Source organism: Chanodichthys erythropterus, chromosome 15 (assembly GCF_024489055.1).
Source record: "Chanodichthys erythropterus isolate Z2021 chromosome 15, ASM2448905v1, whole genome shotgun sequence".
NCBI lineage: Eukaryota > Metazoa > Chordata > Actinopteri > Cypriniformes > Xenocyprididae > Chanodichthys > Chanodichthys erythropterus.
The window spans coordinates 20006395-20031836 of record NC_090235.1 but is presented as its reverse complement, the minus strand read 5'-3'; the positions used below and the strand labels follow the sequence as shown (position 1 = coordinate 20031836).

Below are 25442 nucleotides of genomic sequence, written 5' to 3'. Positions count from 1 at the left end.
GTGTTGTCACAGTCCTACCAAGAAGACGCCATCTCATGAGGTCTAAAAAACATCCTGTTCTTATGATATCAATCAATGATTTCTTTATAGCAACATTTTTCATAACGCTCTTTAAAATAAATGCAACTTTTCCAGTAACAAGCTACTTTTTGCAAACAAATAGTGTTGAAGGCAGCGTGACAAAACCCTATGTTGCTCATTTATGTCACATTATATTGTTTACGCAGAGTTACAGATGAGTGAACTGAGGCAAAACTTAAACATGCTCTCCCTAAACTGTCCTTTATCTACTTCAACAGTCAAATAAAAAGAACCGGTTCAAAAGCAATTCACCAATTTATTTGAGCCCTTGGCATAGAGAAATATTTAATTAAAATATTTAATTAAAAAAAAAAAAAAAAAAGGGTGTTTCTCAAAAGCGGCGCTTGTGTAAGGCTGGGCAATGCTTATCCTTCCCCTGGACATAGACTTGAGGCTAGCATGTAATTTTTTCACTTAAACCACTGAATGCTGCTGCTTCTGATTGCTTTTAGAAGGAAAAGCTGCTCATAACTGCTGGTCTAGGATCAGTTTTCTCTGTAATAACAGCATACTGACAAAACTGATTTGGTGTTTGCGTTCTTGCGCATTTACGACATGTTTTGTAGCATTTAGTAATGTAGCCAATCACAGACATATCTGTTGATTTCTTGAACGCAATGGCCAATCAGACAGTAATCCAGTTATCGCTCAAAACGGCGGCATTTTTGACCAGTGCCGAGTTCTGCACGCTCACAAATCCTCTCGTTGTAAGTTAAAGGGTTAGTTCACCCAAAAACGAAAATCATTTACTCGCCCTCATGCCGTTCCAAACCCGTAAGACTTTTATTCTTCTTTGGAACACAAATTAAGATATTTTTAATCAAATCTGAGCAATTTCTATCTCTCCAATGACAGCCTACTCTACCAATTTGACGCTTCAAAAACTTCATAATCACAAAACGAATTCATATGAATTGAGCGGTTTTGTCAAAATTATCTGAAGAGACTCGACTGTGTTATATGATGAACAGATTGAATTTAGGCCTTTATACACATATGAACATTCATCAACTCGGAAGTTAAAGCATGTTCGCTTGACGTGCGAGAACCAATGAGGTTCATTCTTGTGTGTTTCGCAGCACGTTCGAGCTTCTGCAAGAACTAATGAGGTTTGTTCTTACACATCAAGCAAGTAAGGTTGAGCTTCTGTTTATGTTTGCTGATCAATGTTTATATGTGACTAAATGCCTAAATCCAATCTGTTCATCATATGAAGATCGTATCTCTTCAGAAAAACTGGACTAAACCGCTCAATTAATATGGATTTACTTTTACAATCACTTTATGAACTTTTTGAAGCATCAAAGTGATAGTTGCACAGCAGTCAATGGAGGGACAGAAATCGCTCAGTCAACACCAGATGATCAGAAATCGTCATTAAAAATCATTTGTCTTACGGGTTTGGAGCAACAAAGGATGAGTAAATAATAACAATTTTAATTTTTGGGTGAACCTCATGCCGTTCCACCCCCATAAGACCTTTGTTAATCTTCGGAACACAAATTAAGATTTTTTTTTGAAATCCAATCCCAAAAATATCTTAATTTGTGTTCCGAAGTTTAATGAAGGTCTTACGGGTGTGGAACAGCATGAGGGTGAGTAATAAATGACAGAATTTTCATTTTTGGGTGAACTAACCCTTTAATAGCAAATAATTTATCAGGAGCCTTTATGCTGGGATGTGTAGGTTGTTGCTAGGTGACACGTAACTTGAAACTATTTCATGACATTCTATTTACACTGTGTTCCAAATTATTATGCAAGAGACAAATCAGAAAAATTTCTGTACAATAAACATTCAGATTTTAGTTTTTGTTTGTTCGTTTATTTATCCATATCTTTTTAGATAACTGGTATCAATCTCAGACAAAATATGGAGATCTTTGGCAGATCTATGGAAACCCTACTTAGAGGTTGTTCCACATTATTAAGCAAGTCACAGTTTTCATGCAATATGGGGACTTTGGGGAGGAAGAAAAATCTTTTTGAAGATGAAAAGCATGAAATGGTGCAATGTTGTGCAAAAGGCATGAAAACAACTAATATTTTGAGAAAAATGAGTGGAGATTATCAAATTATCATAAGATTTGTGAGTGATTTAGAGCACAGCAGAACTCGGTCAGATAAAGGCTTATTGAGGAAAGTTCAAAAAAATTAATTTTATTAAAAGGGCAGCTATAAAAAAAAGCCAATGTTGAGCAGCAAACAGGTATTTGAAGCTTCTGGTGTCACTGGAGTCTCAAGAAGCTCTCCATGCAGGCTGGCAGTTGTGCGTAAAGATGCATTTCAGCCACTCCAAACCAAACCTCACAAAGAAAAACATTTACAGTGGATTTAGAAATACATGAAGACTCGTTTTTAAATAGTATTATTCACTGACTAATGCCGTACTGCAATGGATGGTCTAAAAAGATAATAAAACTGTCTGAAAATGTATTTCTACACCCACTGTAAATGTTTCTCTTTGTAATGTTTGGTTAGTGGTGTCTAAAATGCATCTTTACGCACAACTGCCAGCCTGCATGGAGAGTTTCTTGAGACTCCAGAGACACCAGCAGCTTCAAATACCTGTTTGCTGCTCAACATTGGCTTTTTTCATAGCTGCCCTTTTAATACAATTAATTTTTTTGACAGGAACTGCTGTGCTCTAAATCACTCACAAATCTTATGATAATTTGATAATCTTCATTCAGTTTCACACAATATTAGTTGTTTTCATGCCTTTTGCACAACATTGCACCATTTCATGCTTTTCATCTTCAGAAAGATCTTTCTCCCTCCCCATATTGCATGAGAACTGTGACTTGCTTAATAATGTGGAACAACCTCAAAGAAGGGTTTCCATAGATCTGGCAAATTATTTTGTCTGAGATTGATAACAGTTATCTAAAAAGACATGGATAAATAAACAAACATTTTCTTAGAAAAAACTAAAATCTGAATGTTTATTGTACTGAAATCTTACTGATATGTCAATTGCATAATAATTTGGTACGCAGTGTAAATGTGTTTTTATGGAGGAAGCACATCTTGCCTTACCCTATGATGAACCAAACATCAGCCTATGATTTTATTAGTTGAATTGAGTGTAAAATAATATTTTAAAAGATTCAAGTTACTGGGATGACTCATTGTTTATGGTAATTAAAGATCAGAAATACTGCACTGATTATAATAATACATTATTTCATATGATAGTCATGCATTTAAAAAGGCAAATAACATTCTATATACGCCATTTACTAAAATCAACCAACTACTTTATCAAGAGTAACTTGACCGGCGGAGCTACTTCAAATTACGAGTAGCTTGGCAAGCTACAGTTTCACTTCCCCAATGCTGGATACTATTACTTTTATAGTAGTATGGACTGGTTATTTGGAGAAGCATAGTTTAGGGTAGTAAAACCTTCCTTACAGCAAGCGCAGGCCATAAAAGTGTTCATGACAGAACTGCTGGATGTCTCGCTCTGAAAACACTGGTGGATTCCTCCCTGTTGCGCACATGTGGTTCATTTTAACCCCGCAAGTGTGAACTGTCAACATTTCTGTGGCTCTGAGAGCAGAGATTTCCTGACTCCAAGTCACGTCAGAGATGTAAGGAATGTGTATCATACACAACATATGCTCCGGATCATGGCCGGAGAGCCGCTCTCCCTGCACTGCACTACGGACAAGGACAAAAGTTTATACTAGTGGACAAAATGCTGATTATAGTCGGGGTTCAAGTTGAGGATAAAACAACTGTTCTCTATCCTCACACCATTACTCATCAGTAGTCTGTGTATACACAACGTCACACACTTTCTGTCTGTTTGATGTTTATCCAGCAGACATGATGTTTGCAGTGCTTCCTTGGCAGAAAGAGACATCCAGTCAAAACATCAAACAGAGACAAGCAACCTCAAACGTGTCTTTCCTTTCATGACAATGTACAGACAAAACATAAATAAGCCAAAATGTGTCAAGCTGAAAAACACAGGTGAAAGTAAACTTTAGGTTGTAATGAAACTTGAGGCCAATCAGACTAAAGAATATACACAAACTTTCAAATGTTTTTGAAGTTATGTACCTGTTATCTGATTGGAGACGTCGCCTTTGGTCTCACATTTTGAAAGCGCACAATCTATGGAGGAAAAACAAAAAGATGAGTTAGAACAATAAAAGATAGTCTGTAAAATAGCAGCTTCACATATATCATAATTATAGTTTATAGTTATGATTTATTTGTATGTGTATCACTGTACTTAATATATAATAAAATAAAAATGAACAAATTAAATACAATTAAAAAATGGTTTAAAATTAAATTGAAATTTAAAAATTGAAAGAAAGGCAGTCTGCAAAATAGCAGCTTAATAGTTTATCATACTTAAAGTTCATAGTTGCATAAAATATATAAAATATATATAATACATTTTGTGCCTTTAAGTTAGCTGCCTATTGAATTTATGAATTATTGAACTTATTTTACTTGTTTCAAATTAAATACAATGTCTATGCTGACTACAGCTTTTAAAGATCTTCAGTACTTGTGAGAGAATTATTAAAACATCCCCAGCCCCCACAACGAGACACCAGATAAGAAGAATATTTGACTAACTTCACTTCTCCTTTACTTGAAGATTTAATGCAGATTAAAACCACACAAGCTCTGAAAACATGAAAACTGTCTTAGCATCACGCTGACCTGCTCCAGTGACCCTAAAACGTGCTCATGATGACATGGAGGTTAAGCTTTGAGTCTGGGCACCAGACACTGGACTAATGCAGCAGAGCTACTGACCTCTAGATCATGCATAAACCGCCTGACAGAAGGGAATGATGGGAGATTCTGTTTTATAAGGATGCAAAAAGCAACACATATTGCATGTAGTCACATGCATACAGGCAAAATATGGAGCATGTGAGGGCAGGATGAAAGAGGAGCGTGTGCAGAAAGTCTCAAGAGCAATATGTGTGCTTTCTTCATGCCAGGCTTGGTTTTCATAGCAGGACCATCCATTTACTGCTGCTTGCATCACAGCTTGAACATGACAGTCATGCAGCTTGCAATCTGAAATGTTCTGCTGGTGTTTCATTTTCTTAGGGGCCATTTGCAAAGAATGCGTGTTTCTATTCCAATGCGCTACTTTTCCACTGTTTTTCTATGTAAACTCGTGCTAGATGGATGTGTATGACCATTACATTCGCATCTTTTGCAGTGCCTCGCACACAAGTGCTGTGCTAAGATGCGTGTCAAGTTAAAAGAATTTCAACTTTTGCACACAGCGCTGCTTGTAAATGTAAGTTCCAAAACAGTGGACCAATCAGAACTCTGAGGCGGGGCAAACGTTTCGAGCTTCTGTTTACAGTGGCAAGTTGGCATGGCAACTGTTTAATTTGTTTGTTATTGCCATTATTGCAATAACGCTGCGCTTTTTAAAAAAAACATTCCTGAGCACTGCGTCTCACGTTTTTAGATGCAAAGACGTGTTCTGTGTAAATGAGCCCTTATGCATGTTATGTAAAGTTGCAATATTTAAAGCCGCAACAGATAATTTCTTCACCATAACCAATACTTGTTTATAATTTATTATAAATTATTTATCTGTGCACTATTATTATTATTATTATTATTATTATTAATTCATCTTCCCTCGTAATACTGAATCAAAATAACTTCCCCTCCTTCTTTCAGCGACATCTGTTCTCTGATGGGGTGTTTACTGGTGTGAGGGCGGGCCAATAGCAAACCACAACCATCCAACAATTCCCATCCTACATTTTTTCTTGTTCCAGAAGCCATTTCACTTGGATATACGTCACAATAGGAAAGATAAGACTATCACAACATCCATTTCATGTTGACTTTAAGAAAGGCACAGGGTTTGACATTTTAATTACATTACAAGCTAAAAAAAAAAAAAAGTAAAAATAAATGAAACGTGAATTGATAAATCAAGATCATTAAGATGAATTTAGAAAACAGATCGACTGAATCTCCATTTCTAAAAGAACTTAAATGGGTGCAAAAAACCCTTTCAAAAGCATATATTTATGATATATGTCAACTATGTAAATATGATAAACAATTAATGTCTTTTAAATTATGAGCTGCATTTCACATTCTATAATCAGAAGCTACAGTATAACTTTTCCAGTTAAATGCTTTTTTAGTTAGTTCATAAGCTAACCGGTTAACAGAAAGGCTTTGCATACCATAAGCTGATTTGCCTGCTACCTTAACTACCACTGCTACAAAACGATAACTAAAATGCTATTTTGATTATCTAAAACATGATATCATAATAACGTGATGCATTCTGGAACAGTCGTTACAAATGGCTGCTTTTGACCAGTCACATTTATCATGTAATGAATGAGTGTAAACAGGTGAGTTTAAAAAGAGCATGTGCCAAACATTATATTTTAGATTTATATAATATTATAGTACTGATATTTTGAATTAGCTTTTATTATACATGTTTAGTTTAAATTTTAAATTTTGAGTAATTTTGTTACAAGCTTTTGTCATTTCAATACAGCTTTATTTGTTTCTGTTTTAGTCATTTTACTTAAAACTTATTTCAATTAGTTGCTAAGGCAACATTTCTAATTTTAATATTTTAAGTTGTTCATCTAATATTTAAATGTTATTATCAATTTCTAACTTTTCTATAGTTTTTATTTTAGTTAACAATAACAAAAAAATTAGTCTGACTCTGTGCATTAGACCTTTTAGTTTGCTCGTTTTGTTGATTTTTTTTTCAATATCTAGATAATTTGGTAACACTTTACAATAAGGATCATTAGTTAACTACATTAGTAAACACAAACTAATAATGAACTGCACTTATACAGCATTTATTAATCTTTGTTAATGTTAATTTCAACATATACGAATGCATTATTAAAATCTTGTTAACATTAGTTAATGCACTGTGAACTAACATGAACAAACAATGATCAACTGTATTTTCATTAACTAACAAATGTATTACTCATGGTTAGTTCATGTTGGTTAATACATTAACTAATGTTTAACTAATGAACCTTAAGTGTTACTGATAAATTTAATACATGATACTGCTGTTAGATACCTGAAAAATGCATCTTCTCTGCAGTTGAACTTCAACGCCACACACTCAAACAGGGAAGCTCAATCACACTGCAGTCAAGCCACGTCACGTGACAAGAATAACGTACCATAAAATAACACTGGCTGCAATTACATGCAACGTTAGACAGAGGACATATGACTTCCCAGTACATTTCTCAACAGGTATGTTAACAATGCTCTTCCTGGAAGAGTCTTTTTGTGTTTGTGTGTAGGTCTTTGGTGTAGGTGTGTTGGGCTGGCAGGTGGGGGAGGGAAACAGGAGACCTGCTGACAGAAAAGGGTCTCTCTAATCACTCACAGGATCTGAGGCGCAATACGCCCCCTCTCCTTTCCTCTCAGATCCTCTTCCTACATCAGACACATAACACACGGTTCTCCAACACACACCGCCACAACATCTCATCTGCATCTCTCTGATACCACAGACAGTGGCGTTGCATGACAATGAGGTGAACTGGACATAAATGTGATGAAGGCCACGTACATATTATATATGTGCTTAGTCATAGTAGCATATCATAGCGATGGTATTTTGATATATACCATGGTACTGACTGAACAATTAACATATTAGCATTTCATGGTATTGGTAACATTAACCCAGTGTTTGCTGCATCACTGCTGTATATATACAGCGACACAAAAAAAGAAATGATGTGAGATTATGGATGACAGAGATAAGACAATATATTAAAAAGTTAATATAAACAACATGTATAATTATAATAATATTCAGACCATAATTAGTTCATAAATTGTCTTCGCTGACTAACAACACTCAAAAACATACAGCCCTACCAGTGTAGTCTGATTCATGAACAAATGATTCTTATAAATCAGTTCTTTCAATGAATCAGTCAAAAAAAGTGGCTTGTCTCTTCCTTAATGGCTTGAATCAGTCCGATGACTCACTCACTGAATCAGAGCGGTTACTAAACTGACATCTGACTCACTGGATGTTTATATGATGACCTTTAGATACACATTCACAAAAAAACATTTGAGGAAAACACTTTAATTGACAAAAAAAAAAAAAAAAAGAATTGTATACTGTTGTTTGACTAAACTACAGTAAAACAGAATAGAATATTGTGAAATATTATTACAATTAATAAACTCCAGTTTTCAGTGTAACATGATACTTTTGAAATCATTCTAATATCATGATTTGGCACTAAATAAACATTTCTTCTTATTATAATCCATATTGAAAATTACATTTATTTGAAATAGAAATATTTTGTAACATTATAAATGTCTTTACTGTCACTTTTGATCAATTTTATTAGGGATGCAACGATATGATGCCGATACCGATACAGATAATTCTTTATATTTGAAAGCTGATAACCAATATATTGGCTGATAAATCTAAATCAAAATTTATATAATTTTTGAGAGCCTGATTACAAAAACAAAAGTCTCACCATGTCCCAAGCACACAATTATAATGTTCTCATTATAATATTATGTAGCCTATTATGACAGACTTGCGCTGTACATCGCACTTAACTGTATTTTCCTTTTTGAAGTGATTTCAATCATATTTCAAGCAATTCAAAACCACAATGGCGGAGAGTGTGCATCTGAAGTGTTTCAGCTGAAGGAAATAATCCATTATTTATCGGCTTTAATATAATCGGCCAAAATTTTCTAATCGGGCCGATAATGATAACATTAAAAATGACCATATATCGGCTGATACCGATGTATGGTGGCTAATATATCGTGCATTCCTAAATTGAATGCATCCTTGCAGAATAAAATTAATATTTCACACACAAAAAATAAATAAAATCACCACCACCAAACCCCAAACTTCTGAATGGTAGTGTAGGTGCAACAACAGTCTTCTGTAGAAAACACTGACCAACTAAGCTACTTTCAGGTACTTCGGTTAGCAAAAGCTGGTAGAACTCATAACATTTTCAACAAATTCCATCTGCTACATTTTCCTTCGTTAGGGTGGAACATCAAAGTGAGGTTGAATAGAGACCAGAGTCCAAATATAAACACATGGGACATATTTGCAATGCCAAGCGCATGCCTGACACTGTTACTCACAACTGCAACACTTAATGCAAGTACTCAGACCACACAACAGCCTTCAGTAAATCAAAAATGCTTCTTAATGCTACAGAGCAGTCTGCTTACGCACAAGATGTTAAACGTAAAGCAAACTAGCTGAATGGGCGATTTATCATGTGGTGCCAATGATGAATCGTCGGTTTCATTAATTCACTCACATTCGAAAACACAGAAATTTGCCAAAAATCACACAAACATGCACAGCCCTGCACTCAAAACTAAACTGTTGAAGGCAACCGATTACAAGATCAAGCATACTATTCCAGTCCAAATAAGGAAACATAAGCTAAGCGGACAGTGGAAAAGGCCTGGTTCAAATCCACTCCCAGGGAGAAAAATTATTTTTACGCTTTCATTCCAAATCCCCAGCAAAGAGCCGTTTACTCACAAGGGAGCAACCACAAACTTTTCAGTAGCTCACAAGAAGACAAAGGACCCACTGCTTGTTGCTGAGAGTGATTTTAAGACTTGAATTTCACACAACCGCAACAAAACAATACACACACAACAGGGTTGTTGCGAGGTCACTTCTTTCCTTTTGGTGTGACCAGGCAGGAAATGAGCTAGTGACGTTAAGAGACTCACACAATACAAAATACACACACATACACAAGGTCAGATGTGTGTTTCTGAGCATGTCTTTAGTCAGATCCAAAAGCCCCTCGACTCACAGCCAAACAAGAACAAAAGCAGCGGGCTGCTGTGATTCAAGCCCACGTGTCTACGGCCCTGCCACTTTACCACACAAGCCCACTCATTGTGATCGGACCCTCCTTTTGTAGAGCAGCCGGCGGATAGTCATCGATCAGACTCGTACGTGAATCATGTGCTTGAGGAGAAGGGGCCTCTCATTGCTGCATGTTTGCTATGTGCCTCATCCAGGCTGGGTCCCTGCAATGAACAAATAAAGCTGCGGCAGAAGCCGTAAGTATGGTTCTGTTTCAGAACTTTAACTATCGTGAGCTGTCCTGGAAGCAGTTCAGAGCCAATGCCAACACAAGAGAGAGCGTTCTGATCCCTATCACACACCAAAAGACGTATTTCCCCATGGTGCAATTAGATTAAACTCAACCGCCAAATCTGAGGCGCTTTCATGTGTTGATGTCTGATATTTTGAAGGTTGGTGCTCAGTATTCAGTCGTTACTTTATTCACATTATTGTTACATTGCACAATCACTTTGCTCGCTAAACGGGTCACTTTAAAAGGGTAATTCACCACTGGCAAAATGGGCTTTCAATAAAACTTGCCTGCCTATACGGTAGAAAGGCAAAAAAAAAAAAAATAATAATTTACACAGTGGCTGTCATTTTCATGACAGATTTATTCAAACATACATTAAATAGTAAAGACATCACTAACAAGTTAAGTAAAACATAATTAATATATAGGCTAATGTAGTGCATATATTTAGTGAAAGAGTTCATTTCTCTGACGAACTAACACACTGTGGACTCGCCTGAGGTAAATGCTACTTGACAGTGTTTACAAACTGTTTTATTGACGTCTTTCCGCCGTTGAAACACTGATTGAGCGATTACACAAGATATAATACATTTCAGTAAGTTGTACCTTATACATCTGTATACCTTCAGATGTTCATTCATGTTTATTCTGTAAAGCCGGGCACACATTTAACGATCGTAAGGCCGATTATGAATGTAAATCATGACTGATCGCGCTCAAACACGTCTAGTCAGAGCCAGTTGCGTTCAGTCTGCGATTACAGTCGTGTTCAAATTCCATGTGTAAATATTTAAATCTGCTTCAGTCGCAGGAAACAATCGCTGTGTGATGAGCACAGTCTTAGAATGTTTTAGCTAGTCATTAAATGTGTGCCCGGCTTAAAAAGAAGAGGAAGAGATGATCGCGTTCACTCGTGCTCTGCAGCCTGAACTGAGGACAGAGATCGGTCATGCCACATTAAAGAGCATCAAAACAAGCTTTTTTGTTTGAATTTCTTGATAAAATGGATGGGATTTGAAAGATGTCACTTTTTATCAAAAGTAACAAAACGCGGAGCATATTGTGATTATTGGTGGCTAATGATGGTTAGGCTACAACACCGTATATTCGTTATGTAGATCCAATTGACCAGGGCTGGGCGGGGCGGGGCACGTTCGGTACACCATGAGAGAAAAAAAAAAAAAAAATCCATATTTAACAAGTTATAAAGTCAAATATCTAGCTTCCGACAGACCGCCTTCCGTATTCAACTTAAAGGATTAGTTCACCCAAAAATGAAAATTGTGTCATTTATTACTCACCCTCATGCCGTTCCACACCCGTAAGACCTTTGTTAATCTTCAGAACACAAATTAAGATATTTCAGTTGAAATCCGATAGCTCCATGAGGCCTCCATAGGGAGAAATGATATTTTCTCTCTCAAGATCCTTTAAGGTATTAAAAACATATTTAAATCAGTTCAAGTAAGTAAAGTGGTTCAATATTAATATTATAAAGCGATGAGAATATTTTGAGTGCCAAAAAATACAAAATTATTTTATTATTTAGTGCTGGCCGATTTCAAAACACTGCTTCATGAAGCATCTGAGCATAATGAATCAGCGTGTCGAATCATGATTCAGATCGCGTGTCAAACTGCCAACGGCTAAAATCACGTGACTTTGGCGCTCCGAACAGCAGATTCGACACACAGATTCATCTGTGCTCCGATGCTTCATGAAGCATTGTTTTGAAATCGGCCATCACTAAATAAGGCGTTATTTAGGGGTTTTTTTGGCGCACCAAAAATATTCTTGTCGCTTTATAATATTAATATTGAACCACTGTCTCACATGAAAAGTGACGCGTCGCGTCAGTTAAGCTTTTTCCGTAAGTTGAATAGGGAAGGCGGACGTAGAGTAAGCTTTGTGACACTTTCTTCGTACATTGAATACGGAAGGCGGTCTGATGGAAGCTATATATTTTTACTTCATAACTTGTTTAAATATGGATTTTTTTTTTTACACAAACGCATCGCTTAGCTTCAGAAAGCCTTTATTTACCCCCCGGAGCACACGTTTATGATGGATGGATGAGGATGGAGGCACTTTCTTCAGTTCATACTCATTGGTCCCGTTCACTGCCATTATAAAGCTCGGATGAGTCAGGATATTTATTAATATTTCTCTGATTGTGTTCATCAGAAAGAAGAAAGTCATATACACCTAGGATGGCTTGAGGGTGAGTAAAGCTTGGGCTAATTTTCATTTGAAATTGAACTAATCCTTTAAATCTCCACTTCTTTAGCTGAAGAGTTGTTTGACCCACCAACCACTCGATTATTAAAATATGTAGTTTTGACAATGACAGCAGAAAAAATAACAGAGATAAATCACAGAATCTCATTTCTCTTCAACAGTATGGCCTAAAACAATATAAATGAGGGTTAAGCATCAAATGGGCTGAAGTGCTAGTTGAGCTTGAATAGTTGATCTTAGACTCACATTCTTACAATTAGTGGCTTGATGGTTAACAGTTAAAAATAACAACAGTTCAAATCATGACTTCTCAGAAATAATTTACAAAAACGGATTCATCATTCAACGAAACAAGTTAATAAGCAAACAAGAAGGAACTTGAACTTTCTCTAAAGTTTAACTCCAAATTAAGCAGACTGCTCTGTGTAACTTTGTTTTAAGTGTGGTTAATTTAATAAACGGAGTGCTTCAGTTCAGTCAAGTTAATATAGCGAACAAAATCATACATGAAACAGCTGATGAAATATGTATGCAACTGCTGATGACATTATGTATGCATCTGCTGATGTAATATTACATGAAACATATGTGAAATATTATGTCTGGAAGGAAAACTAGAAGCTACCAAACCATTCACAAAAAACACTCAAATGAGACAATCAACAAACTGTACAAATTAAACCGGTCAGCTCCCCTTGAATAAGATGTTCGTCACAGGCCTAATTCTGGATGTCTCCATGGAGCAGCACCCAGAAGTCTGGAGAGCTGCAGTAAATATTCTCTGCTAGGAGACAGACGGCATGACGCATGCTGACGGTTACCATCACTGAGTGCATTTACATGCACGTTCTTACCCTGATTATGCTTAATAAGCCGACAATGCATGTGGTCATGTAAATGCTTTAACCTGTTTTTCTTTATCGGAGTAAAGTCATAAACGGCTTAAGCACAAACCAATCGACACACCTAGATTTTTGCCCCTTACACCGATTTCTCCTGACATGTAAAAGCATTAATTTGTGTTCTGTCGGCTTATTGAAATGTGCATGAGTGATATGTGATAGGAAAGCGTCCTTACTTTGGATTTAAAACACATCCAGAGTAGACAGAGCATTTCGTTAAGGGAGGAAATATAATCGCAAACGCTGAGACTTTCCTGACCCAAGAAAGTATAAAAAAATTCTGAAATGCTGTAACTGCATGAGCGGATAAAGTACAACAAATGAAATACCTGGAGTCACATACACGAATGATTACATTTTGACTTCATAAACTGATTTATTAAAAAAGTCTTGTTAACGGGGTTTACTTGCATTGTAGGGTTATTGGTTTGCATGTAAGCCGGGACAGTTTTTGAAAATGTGCTCAGTAGTGAAAATCAGTTAAAGGTGCCATCGAACGTTTTTTTACAACATGTAATATAAGTCTAAGGTGTCCCCTGAATGTGTCTGTGAAGTTTCAGCTAAAAATACCCCATAGATTTTTTTAAAATAATTTTTTTAACTGCCTATTTTGGGGCATAATTAGAAATGCGCCGATTCAGGGCTGCTGCCCCTTTAATTGCTCGCGCTCTCCTCCCCCTCCCAAGCTCTCGACTCTATATACAGTGCATAAACAGAGTTCACACAGCTAATATAACCCTCAAAATGGATCTTTACAAAGTGTTCGTCATGCAGCATGTCTAATCGCTTAATTATGGTATTTATTTGGATGTTTACATTTGATTCTGAATGAGTTTGATAGTACTCCGTGGCTAAAGTTAACATTACACACTGTTGGAGAGATTTATAAAGAATGAAGTTGTGTTTATGAATTATACAGACTGCAAAAGTATAAAAATGAAAACAGCGACGGCTCTTGTCTCCGTGAATATAGAAATAAACAATGGTAACTTTAACCACATTTAACAGTACATTAACAACATGCTAACAAAACATTTAGAACGACAATTTACAAATATCACTAAAAATATCATGATATCATGGATCATATCAGGTATTATTGCTCCATCTGCCATTTTTCGCTGTTGTTCTTGCTTGCTTACCTAGTCTGATGATTCAGCTGTGCACAGATCCAGACGTTAATACTGGCTGCCCTTGTCTAATGCCTTTCATAATGTTGGGAACATGGGCTGGCATATACAAATATCGGGGGCGTACACCCCAACTGTTACGTAACAGTCGGTGTTATGTTGAGATTCGCCTGTTCTTCGGAGGTCTTTTAAAACAAATGAGATTTATATAAGAAGGAGGAAACAATGGTGTTTGAGACCCACTGTATGTCATTTCCATGTACTGAACTCTTGTTATTCAACTATGCCAAGGTAAATTCAATTTTCAATTCGATGGCAACTTTAATCAAAAGCATGAAGGGTTAAACTGCTTAAAGCTGCAGTGTGTCATCTCTGCACCACTAGGGGCACAAAAGAAAGCTGCAAAAATATTGATAAAATAATTTGCAAACAGGTTTCCCCACCCGTGTCTCACAGTTCAGCTAAACAGATAGTCCCACCCTAAACTCACACCTCATGGTTGATCCAATGTTGCTGTGCAGATCTGCTCAAACAAACAGAGCTTTCATGTTATGAAAGTGTTTACACTTCTCAGGAAATTAATTTACCAATGACTTGTATGTGTCTCTGCAAAACTGAGATAGCAGAAATTATAACCTTTAGAAAGAATAGATCGCACAGTTTTAAGCAATTAAGGTAATTGAATTGCACAAAAACACATTTTAAAGGAAGAAGGCAATTGGGCTGGAGGGTTTAAAATATGTTTTTTATGTTTAAAAAAATAATGTTTTTAAATGTTTAATAAGCAAATTAATTCTCAAATGAATTCCTAAAGTCGCGATTGTCTTGTTTTCCCTATTGTGATGTATATCGAGTGAAATGGCTTCTCAAACAAGAAAAAAAAATTAGGATGGGACTTGATTTTATCCATGAGGAATGGTTGTGGTTTGCTATTGGTCGATCTCATGTGAGTGACAGGTTGCCCCACCCTCATATCAATAAACACTTCATCAGAGAAAAGATGTCGCTGCCAGAGGGAGGGAAATTTATTTTAACAAAAGATTATGAGGACACATGAATTTACAAAAAATAAATAATGATGTGCACGGATAAATCATTTATAATAAATACTGCAATGTTCCATTTGATTTCATGCTGAATAAAGTAAAAAAGGTAATCTTACTTTCTTAAAATAAATACAGTGTTTCTTAAACGGCACTCCGTATTTTATTAACATATTTGATTATTGAATGATATATTATATAACTAGGGAAGACAGTAGGGAAGGCAACTTCCACAACTTCCGTTTTGTCTTCCCTATTGTTCCCTATTGAAAAAAAAAAAGTAGGCCGGGACTTGATTTTGTCCATGGGGAATTGACTGGATTTGGTATTGGACAATATCATATGAGTGACAGGTTTTAAGTGTGTCTTAAGTGCCCCGCCCACGAAAGATGAAATCCATAAGTGTAAATGAGAGAAAAGCATCTATAAAACAGTTTGCAGAAAAATACAATGTATCTTGACAAAGTTGCACCTGCAACCGGAAACATCAGCTAGACAACTACAGCACTCACAGCAACTACAAGTGAACTGGCATCTGCAAAGCAGTTAAAGAACACAGAAGCATTATTCTGATCCATATCCATGTTGTACAAGTGTGAGTTGATACAGTGAGGTGTGATTGTGTTACAGGAGCGAAAAAAAGACAACAAATAACTGAGAAAGGCCAAGCTGTTTAAAGACTACAAAACACATAGGAATCAATCAAACAAAACCAGGACACAGACAGAGAGAGAGAGCAAGAGAGCGAAAGAAAGATCTCCCCATCCCCCTGCTCTCATTCCCTGATCTATTTTGACAGTCTCCATTTATTCTCCTTACAGACGTTCTCTCTCACTATTCTTCATCTTCTGTCTTACCTGTTCCTTGACCTTAACAGCCACGAGGTAGGTGATGCGTCATGACATCCGAAAATTAAAGCCCTACAAAGATGAGCTTTAAGTTCTAAAGGACTGTCTTTCGGATGTCGTGAAGCATCATCTTCCTCATCGCTGATCAAAAACCCAGATCAGAAATAATCAGGATTTTTGATCCTGATAATACAAATACTGCGGTCACATTAGCTGACTTGTCTCTGGGATGTCTCAATGATTAATAGACTAATTTGCCTGTATACTAGTCTAGTATACTGCTACTAAAAGTACGGAAACAAAAAAAATCTAGATAATCTAGTCAAGCTAATTGACATTGGTGGACAACTGGTTGACCATTCTGACTAATGCTTAAAGTGCGGTCATTGTTATTTGGCGAATTTTTGCATGAAATTTTGTGAGTGAAAGAATTTCCCCACACAGATTTCGCAGTGGGTTCGTAAGCTTTTCACATGCCTACTTTAAACATGAGTGCAACTGAACGTAGGAAATCACACAGCATTTAATGGCATTAGATTTCATGCTCTCAAAGACAGGAACTCACCTCATGTTTAAATGATGAGCGCATACTCAAGTCTATGGATTTTACGAAGGCCTTCCACATGATTCATTCATGCCTCCAATCAGGCACTCACAAACACCCCCCAAATGAGAGCTGAGCTTTGAGATCAAGAGTCTGCTGTGATATTAGAGCTCATTATAGCATCGTTTTAAAACAAGCCCCAGGAGAACAGCATTGAAAGAATAGGAAAGACTCACTGGCATTATTATGCAGGTCAACAAATAGTCAGTCCACAAAACAATTGTTCCTTTTTTGGATTACAAATTAATACCATGTTCAGCTGAACAGAGAAAAGTTTAACTTCATTATTTTAGCTTACATTCATCTATAAATAACCCACAGCTTCTTATGTTGCCCATCATGTAGGGCCCTATAATTTCCGCGATCACGGGAATCAGGGAATCCATTCATAAAAACGGAATTTACTGTCCTCACTTTGTAGCAACTTGCACTTCAACAAGTTCACAATTCACCGCTTAATAATAGTGACAGACTGATATATTTATATCGGCCTATCACTAGTATAAGGTGGCAAATCATGTATATAAGCCAGGTTGATTAATCAATTAATGGGCCAGTTAGCTCCTGTTGGAAAAATGGATTTCAAATGAAATCACAAACTCCATGGCGGGGTGGTCATGCATTAGCTTAGCAACCGGTATTGTGATTAATGGGAATGCTATCGAATAGCTTTCTTCAGGTATTTCAAACCTCCTTGGAGAGAACGCACCTTAAATGGCAGGCTGAGTGCGAGCGATGGATGGAGCACAATGTTCCCTGACCCCCATCTCTAAGGAGCTGTGAGGAGATACATGGAGTACACAATCTTCTCAAATTAAGTATCACATCAGAGGGAGGATGCTTGAAGAACATCACAAGATGAGAACGAGAGAGGTGCATATCGTTTCGTGCTACGATACGCCAACCTAGCTGCAACAAGGGAATGTGTGGGCTATACAGAGTAAACCGAAAACAGAGAATGGACAGAGATTGGATGAGAAGAACTGACCCCAGGCCCAGACACTGATTCCTCTTGCCGCCAACTGACTGAGGAACTAGGACAACGTGATGAAAGCGAAAAGCCCTTACAGAGGACCCAAATTGATGCAGATGTGTCATCTCAAGTTCTCCAAGTACTGATGACCAACCAAATTCAAAATGAACCTACAACAATTGACACGGATTCTATGATGTTTCTCCATCAAAGAAAAAGCTTGTACAAATAAAGCTTGCGGGTTTGGACAGTTTTTAACATTAGATGCAATTTAGGTGATTACATGCAGTTTTCTGTCAACTGTCCGACTTCTTGACAGATTTCCTTTTGCATTTCACTTCACATGTTTTTTTTCTCTCGTCATCGATCAATATATTTTGTGTTTCAACATCATAACCTGATACAAAATCTTGTGCAACGATAAACTGCCTTTGAAATAATTTACTCTGAAATCAGCAGGTACCATCAGCGAGTGAAGGATGGCTTGATACCACAATTTTGGCTTGGGTATGGTACTACATCTAATACCATAGTATTGATATTAAAATTGATATATAATCACATCAAATCAGTCATTTGAAAACTTTATTGTGAGAAGTAATTTCAGCAGTACTGCATCTCTCCTCTCAAAATCATGATATTGTACTGTATGAAATAAATATACTGGTATTTTCCCAGTACCGCACAACCCTACTCGCACCTTTGTTTTGTTTAAGTGCCCACACTTGAAAAGTGGTGGGTGTGGTTAAGTAATCACTGTCGTAAGGTCAATTAATATTCACGTTGCCATAGATTAAGAGAGGAAAAGTAAAGAAAAACTTCAAAACAAGGACAAGGTATGAATTCACATTCTGAGGATGGATGGCAACAACTCGGGCCTCCAAGCATTTGAGGTCTATGATGGTTCAGGCAATGCCCCTACGTATTGAAATGAAAGAACTGGGCCACGCGTCGGGGGCTTTTTAAACAGAAATAGGATTCAGGTGTGCTTTTTGCGGGATCCTTTAATACACAAACATGCCTTCGCTACAGCTGTTTTCAAAAAGGGAAGTTGGACTTTTACACTATTGTATTCAAACAACAATGCTTTCCTTTTGTACGTGATTCCTGACGATTACAGGGAATGATACTGTCAAAGGTCGCAGTAGCCATGCGCTCTCGCATCAATGGTCAAACAGCTGTAATTAAACACATGGCATGATATAACCACATGTAAGCCCTTTTATTGACCATGTGGCTAGTAAGATGAAGCAGATGTGTTTTTATGGGAATATTAACAAGTTAAAGGATTAGTTCACTTCAGAATTAAAATGTACTCACTCCCATGTCATCCAAGATGTTTATGTCTTTCTTTCTTCAGTCGAAAAGAAATGAAGGCTTTTGATGAAAACATTCCAGGATTTTTCTCCATAGTGGACTTCACTGGGGTTCAATGGGTTGAAGGTCCAAATTGCAGTTTCAGTGCAGCTTCAAAGAGCTCTTCATGATCCCAGACGAGGAATAAGGGTTTTGACTAGTGAAACTATCTGTCATTTTCTTAAAAAAGCTAAAAATTTATATACTTTTTAACCACAAATGCTCATCTTGCACTGCTCTGCAATGCGCCATGCATTACGTAACCACTATGGAAAGGTCACGCGTGACGTAGGCAGAAGTACCGAGCAAGTGTTTAAAGCAAATGTGCAAAGACCAAGTCAAATAGCCTTTACAAAAAAAGGTAAAGCAATGATGTGGGACGATTTGGAAGTTGGAGGAGAAAATGAGATGGAGTTTTTCGCCCTACCATGGTACTTCCGCCTACGTCACGCGTGACCTTTCGAACGTGATTATGTAATGTGTGGCGCATCGAAGAGCATTGCAAGATGAGCATTTGTGGTTAAAAAGTATAAATATAATAAATTATAATAAATATAAAAGTATAAAAGTGTTCTTATAATTAGGTGTATGTTAAATAAAGTAAAGTGGGATGATACTTGTTTGTGTGCTAAATAAATTTGCTTAGTTCAAATTTCTAAAAATTTGGGTCACAGCTTAATGACCATGGGAAAATGTGGGTCCTATGGGGAAGCCAGAACCACTGCATTAACCAATGCTAACTAATCGACCTTATTGTTAAGTTACCAACAAAACTAATGTCAATAGTCGACTCCTTCAGCAATGACACAAATTCCTGCACATCCATTTTCTCTATTAGATATATTTTACCCCTCACCCTCATTTTGGCCCTTATTCTGTCTTTTTTGCTTCTTGTCTGCCCTCTCTTCCTTTAACTATGTCCCTCATTTTCTGTCAGGATGATCCAGCATCAGCCTCTGCGATTTACTGTCGGAAGCTGTCTTGGCGTATCTCTCTCTCTGCAGTTGAATAAGTAGGATCTTCTTGCGCTGTGCCAGGAGACAGAGGGGGCAGCGAGTGCACCATTCCTAACCCAGCAAATGTAGGTCAATACGACCTTTCCCTACCACACATGGAGACAGAGAGAAGAGCCGAACAAGAAACTGAAAAAAAAGGTGACAGGGAGAGGGAGAGAGATAGAGGCCGGATAAATCAAGGGGCCATGACACAACAGAGACATAGAAGGAGAAAAGGAGAAACAGAGAGAGAGCCTGGGGTGAACGGGCTGAGCACAGGGACGATCCAGCTGGGGTGGTAACAGTCAACGACAGAAAATGTAACTCCTCAATGCTAACCACATGACGTCTGAGTGTCAGAAAAATTCATCTAACGCTACAGAGAGAAAAAAGCAGCCACTGCCAGGGCTCCAAAATCTACCAGGGGGCCTATTAGCCAAGGACAAAGGCACCATCAAAATCAACAGAACAGCAATTTAGCACACAATGCGAAGTTCAAAAAAAGTTAAACAGGAAAGAAAAAGAACATAAAACTGCGACTTTAACAATAAGAGGTATTGTATGATTCTATGAATCTTTTGTGCAATGGAAAGATTCCATGGATGGTAAAGGTTCTTTATGGATGCCAATAAAGAACCTTTATTTTAAGGACATTAAAGGTGGGGTGACGTCATTTTTTTACATTAAAATGTCATCTTCAAAGTCAGTTTAATATAGGGCAACTATGATTTCCTCACTGTGGAGAGAACAGGCGGAATCACAGAATACAGTTATAAAAATGGAATTTACAGTATAATGTGGAATTTCACAGAATTTGGCATATTTTGGATAAATAAATCAAAAGAATCCACAAAAATTCAAATGGGAAAAAATGGAATTTGGGAAAAAATTAAACAGATTTCACAGGGCTTTATTGACACTAGGTCAAGAAATCTGCATAAGAACATTTTCATGAACAAATTATGACTCATCCAATAATTTCCATACTAAAATGTATTCTAAATTCACAAAGAAGTGTAGCAACAACTGAAACCACACATTCGCAAAAAAATACATACTCTGTGTGGCCTTATAATCGTGGTGTTAAGGTGAAATTTTATACAGATGTTGCATCTTAAAGACATTTCATAGAGTAAAACAGGGTGCGTTATAGCTCAAGCTGCAAGGTTTCTCTGTAGCAACGCAGATGTTCATAGATACAGCTAATGAGAGATCAATGTCTGTATTAAAGGTGTTTATTGGGTTTGAAGATGGTACACTTGGCTTTGTTTGAAGATCTTGCTTGCTCTCTTTCTATCAATTTGCATTTCTATTTGGTTGCTCAAAAATGACACGCTGTACAGCTGTCAAAAACGTGCGTTGGTCTACATTTCTTAATGAATTTCTAATAAATGAGGGTGGACTATAAAAAATGCTGGGTTAAAAACAACCCAAGTTGAGTTGAAAATGGACAAACCCAGCGATTGGGTTGTTTTAAACCAATAAATGTTTGCCCAACCTGCTGGGTAGTTTATTTAACCCAACTATTGTTTAAAAATGTCTATATGGCTGGCTTAAAATAACCCAAAATAGGTTGGAAATTAAAAATTAGACACATAGAGGCAATAATAATAATCAAAAGGTGAACATGTATGTACTTGATGAGGAACACTCACATACTAGTCCCAACACAAAAACAACCAAGAGACGACAAACCTTAAGGACAACAAAAAGCCAATCATGAATGGCAGAACAAATAACTACAGATATGAACCTAATGAAAATTGTGAAGATCTGCTCAGAAAGAAGATCATTTCCAGCAGCCATTACTCAGGTCTTCCTTGTCACATGATCCTTCAGAAATCATTTTAACATGCTGACTTGGTGCTCAAGACATTTCTTATTACTATCAATGTTGAAAACATCATCATTGCTGTATCAGACACAGACAAGGAGATTCATTTCTATGGCATGTAGACGGATGATAAACAGCGGGTCAAGGTGTTTAGTGAGTACAGGGGTGAGGAGGTGGAGTTAGAGAGAGTCTATGAGCTGATGCATGTTCAAACATGATGGTTCACTGATATGTGCAAAAACTGAATAATACAGGACTAACTTACTTGCACAGGCACAAACAACACAAATATCAAGATGCTGCAAAGTGGGTAATAATAGTGGCAAAATGCTTAAAACCAAAAGCCTCTTGAGAGGTTACTGAAACAACCAAAGTCTTCCGGCATGAAATCTGCAAGATACAGCACTTCCAATTGTGGTTTCACTACCTAACCCAAAACAAAACCGCTATGCTTGAATCTCAAGAGGGTACTGTCATTTGTGTTGAAACTGATGCAACTTATCATAATACTTTAAAAACAACTAAATAAATCATTTAGATCATTGTCTAGTGTCTTTAAGACTTAAGGTTACCCAAAAAGAAAAACTTTTATAACCAGTCTAAGCTGGTTTAAGGTGGTCTCCCAGCCTGGCCAAGCTGGTCAATCAGAATGACCAGCTAAAAGTGTCCAGAATCGGCTTGAAACCAGCTTAGGCTGGTTTAGGATGGTTGTATTCAGTAGGACAGGACTTTGTGACCTAGTCTTGGTCTAAATGTTTCCTGAATGCATTATGCAGAGGCATTAAAAAGAGTCTTGTGAATGATTAACCTGGGCTTGCAGATGAAAGTCCTGCTATTAGAATTATAAACAATAAGATATGCGTCATATTTGTGATCTATAACCCTATACATCATCATCATCATCAGATAGTTCAATTAAATCCCTGTTTATATACCACATTACATCTTCACTAACATAAAAGCAATCTAATATTTGTTTAAAATGAATATGATATTTCATAAGCAGATAATTGTGTCATCAATCTTTCTGGAATAGCTTTGCTAACTTAGCAACCAAATGCTACACGAGTCAATCAGGCAACAGATTAACCCTGATTTTTAGCGAAATCTAATCAAAATACCCGCAATCGCGTCAGTCATTATTTTTGAATGTGAATAACGACCTTATGACTTTAAGTGCTGAGGTATTAAATAGTCTTTCACCACCTCAATCTATCACACAATGCTAGCTAGTTAGCAGGGAGTTGGAGTGCCACGCCAGGTCATTGTTTACATTGCTGACTACCTTTGATTCTCAGATCCGTCTGATCGTTCATAAACTACTGATTGTATGAATAACTGATAGTCTTGTGTTTGAAAATAGCGCAATTTTATTTGTCAGTTCAGTAATGGATCATTAAAAGTAGCATAAAGGGACTGACACTTTGAATTTACTTTATTTCTAATGGCTGCCTCCAAATCAAGATAATATAGTATTGAGAATAACACTAGAGATGATTCATGAGGGGTTAAAAATCTGTGCATCTGGGAGTATAATTTATTTATTCATATGGTGGCCTGCCTGCACACCACTCCAGATAACCTTATATTTCAGCTCACAAGTTGCACCCAAATATATTTAACAAAAATCTTTTACTTCCAAAGCTGCTAAAGCCACAGTAAGTGATTGTGATTTCTGTAAATATGATATTAAAATCTAACCAACGGCCACCTATGGTTCGAGCTAACGGCACGACCAACTGATATTTCTCCAGCTAGGTCGTTATAAACCACATTTTCACTCTAACGCTGGTTGTCAAACCAACATTACAGAGATTTTTTTTTTGCACTTAATGCATTTGTATGGTACAAAAACGACTGCAAATGTCCAGTGCGATCCAACCTCCCCACCCACCCTATGAGCGGCAGTGCACGAACAATGTCCCGCAGCCGCGCGGTGGCTCGCGCCATTCAATCAGAGCAGCCTCGCGAGCTTCAGGCTTACCAGATTTGAAGAACGTCGCTATATCGGCCGCGTCCTTAGCCGCCTCCTCGGCCCCTTCCCCCGAGCTCATGGCTGTGGCGAAAAACACAAAAAAAACTAATATCCAAATCTAAAGTTGCTCTTTAATTCCCCCACAGGCAGAAGGATTTAAAAGATGTCCGCCCCTGTGTCTGAGGAATGATCTGACACGGACGGAAAAAGGATCACTTCTGAGTGCTGGGGAACATCACAAAACCTCCTCCATCTTGGATAACACAAATTAATAGCGCCGGCCGGCGGCTCTCCCAAGCGTAGCTGAGACGAAGAGTCAGGGAAGACGGCAGGGGGCGGGAGTTTGCTTCAGAAAAGCAGCCTTTTCCCTTTCCACTGACCTTAACTGGGTCCTCAGGGGTCCCATAATGATTTTTTCGGGGGAATATGATGGAATTTTAAATTTTCCTGGTCACTCTTCATGAATCATATATTCATTAGAAAGGTGTTTTGATTTACAAAAATGTCTTAATTCTCTCTCAAACCTAAAATGTTTCGGAGCTTTACGAATCGAATCAGTGACTCGGATCTCCTATCAAACGGCTAAACTGCTGAAATCACGTGACTTTGGCGCTCCGAGTCACTGATTCGATTCGTAAAGCTCCGAAGCAGTGTTTTGAAATCGGCCCATCACTTTATTGTTGAAAAATCGTTATTTTATTTTTATCTTTTTTATTTATTTATTTTGCGCACAAGGAGTATTCTCGTCGCTTTTTAATATTAAGGTAGAACCACTGAACTGTTTAAAATATGTTTTTAGTACCTTTATGGATCTTGAAAGAGGAGGCAGCATTGCTGTGAATGCAGGCCTCACTGAGCCATCGGATTTAATCAATAATCAAAATATCTTAATTTGTGTTCCGAAGATGAATGTAGGTCCTTACGGGTGTAGAACGACATGAGGGTGAGTAATAAATTACATTATTTTCATTTTTTCGTAAACTAACCCTTTAAAGGATTAGTTCACTTTCAAATTAAAATTTCCTGATAATTTACTCACGCCCATGTCATCCAAATGTTTGTCTTTCTTTCTTCAGTTGAAAAGAAATTAAGGTTTTTGAAACATTCCAGGATTTTTCTCCATATAGTGGACTTCAATGGCCTCCAAACGTTTGTAGGTCAAAATTACAGTTTCAGTGCAGCTTGAAAGCGTTCTACACGATCCCAGACGAGAAATAAGGGTCATATCTAGAAAAAACCATCACTCATTTTCTGAAAAAAATATTTAAAATTATATACGTTTTAACCATAAATGCTCATCTTCCACAGG

At 37.2% G+C, this 25442-nt stretch overlaps 1 protein-coding gene across 15 annotated transcripts in view; it reads right to left on the bottom strand.

Annotated features, from left to right (window-relative positions):
• The window catches only part of trioa (trio Rho guanine nucleotide exchange factor a), a 122617-nt gene extending 98192 nt beyond the window's left edge, over positions 1 to 24425 (bottom strand). For 14 of the 15 annotated variants that reach the window (XM_067412369.1, XM_067412370.1, XM_067412372.1 and 11 more), the window contains exons 1-2: positions 24143 to 24425; positions 4153 to 4206 (exon numbers count right to left, since the gene is read on the bottom strand). In XM_067412369.1, the coding sequence (XP_067268470.1) occupies positions 4153 to 4206; positions 24143 to 24212 (124 nt within the window). In that variant the 5' untranslated portion in view covers positions 24213 to 24425. Of the gene's footprint in view, positions 1 to 4152; positions 4207 to 7162; positions 7227 to 24142 lie in introns of those variants that run through there. The other variant, XM_067412380.1, reaches the window with a different exon arrangement.
• Between the last annotated feature and the right edge of the window lie 1017 nt (positions 24426 to 25442).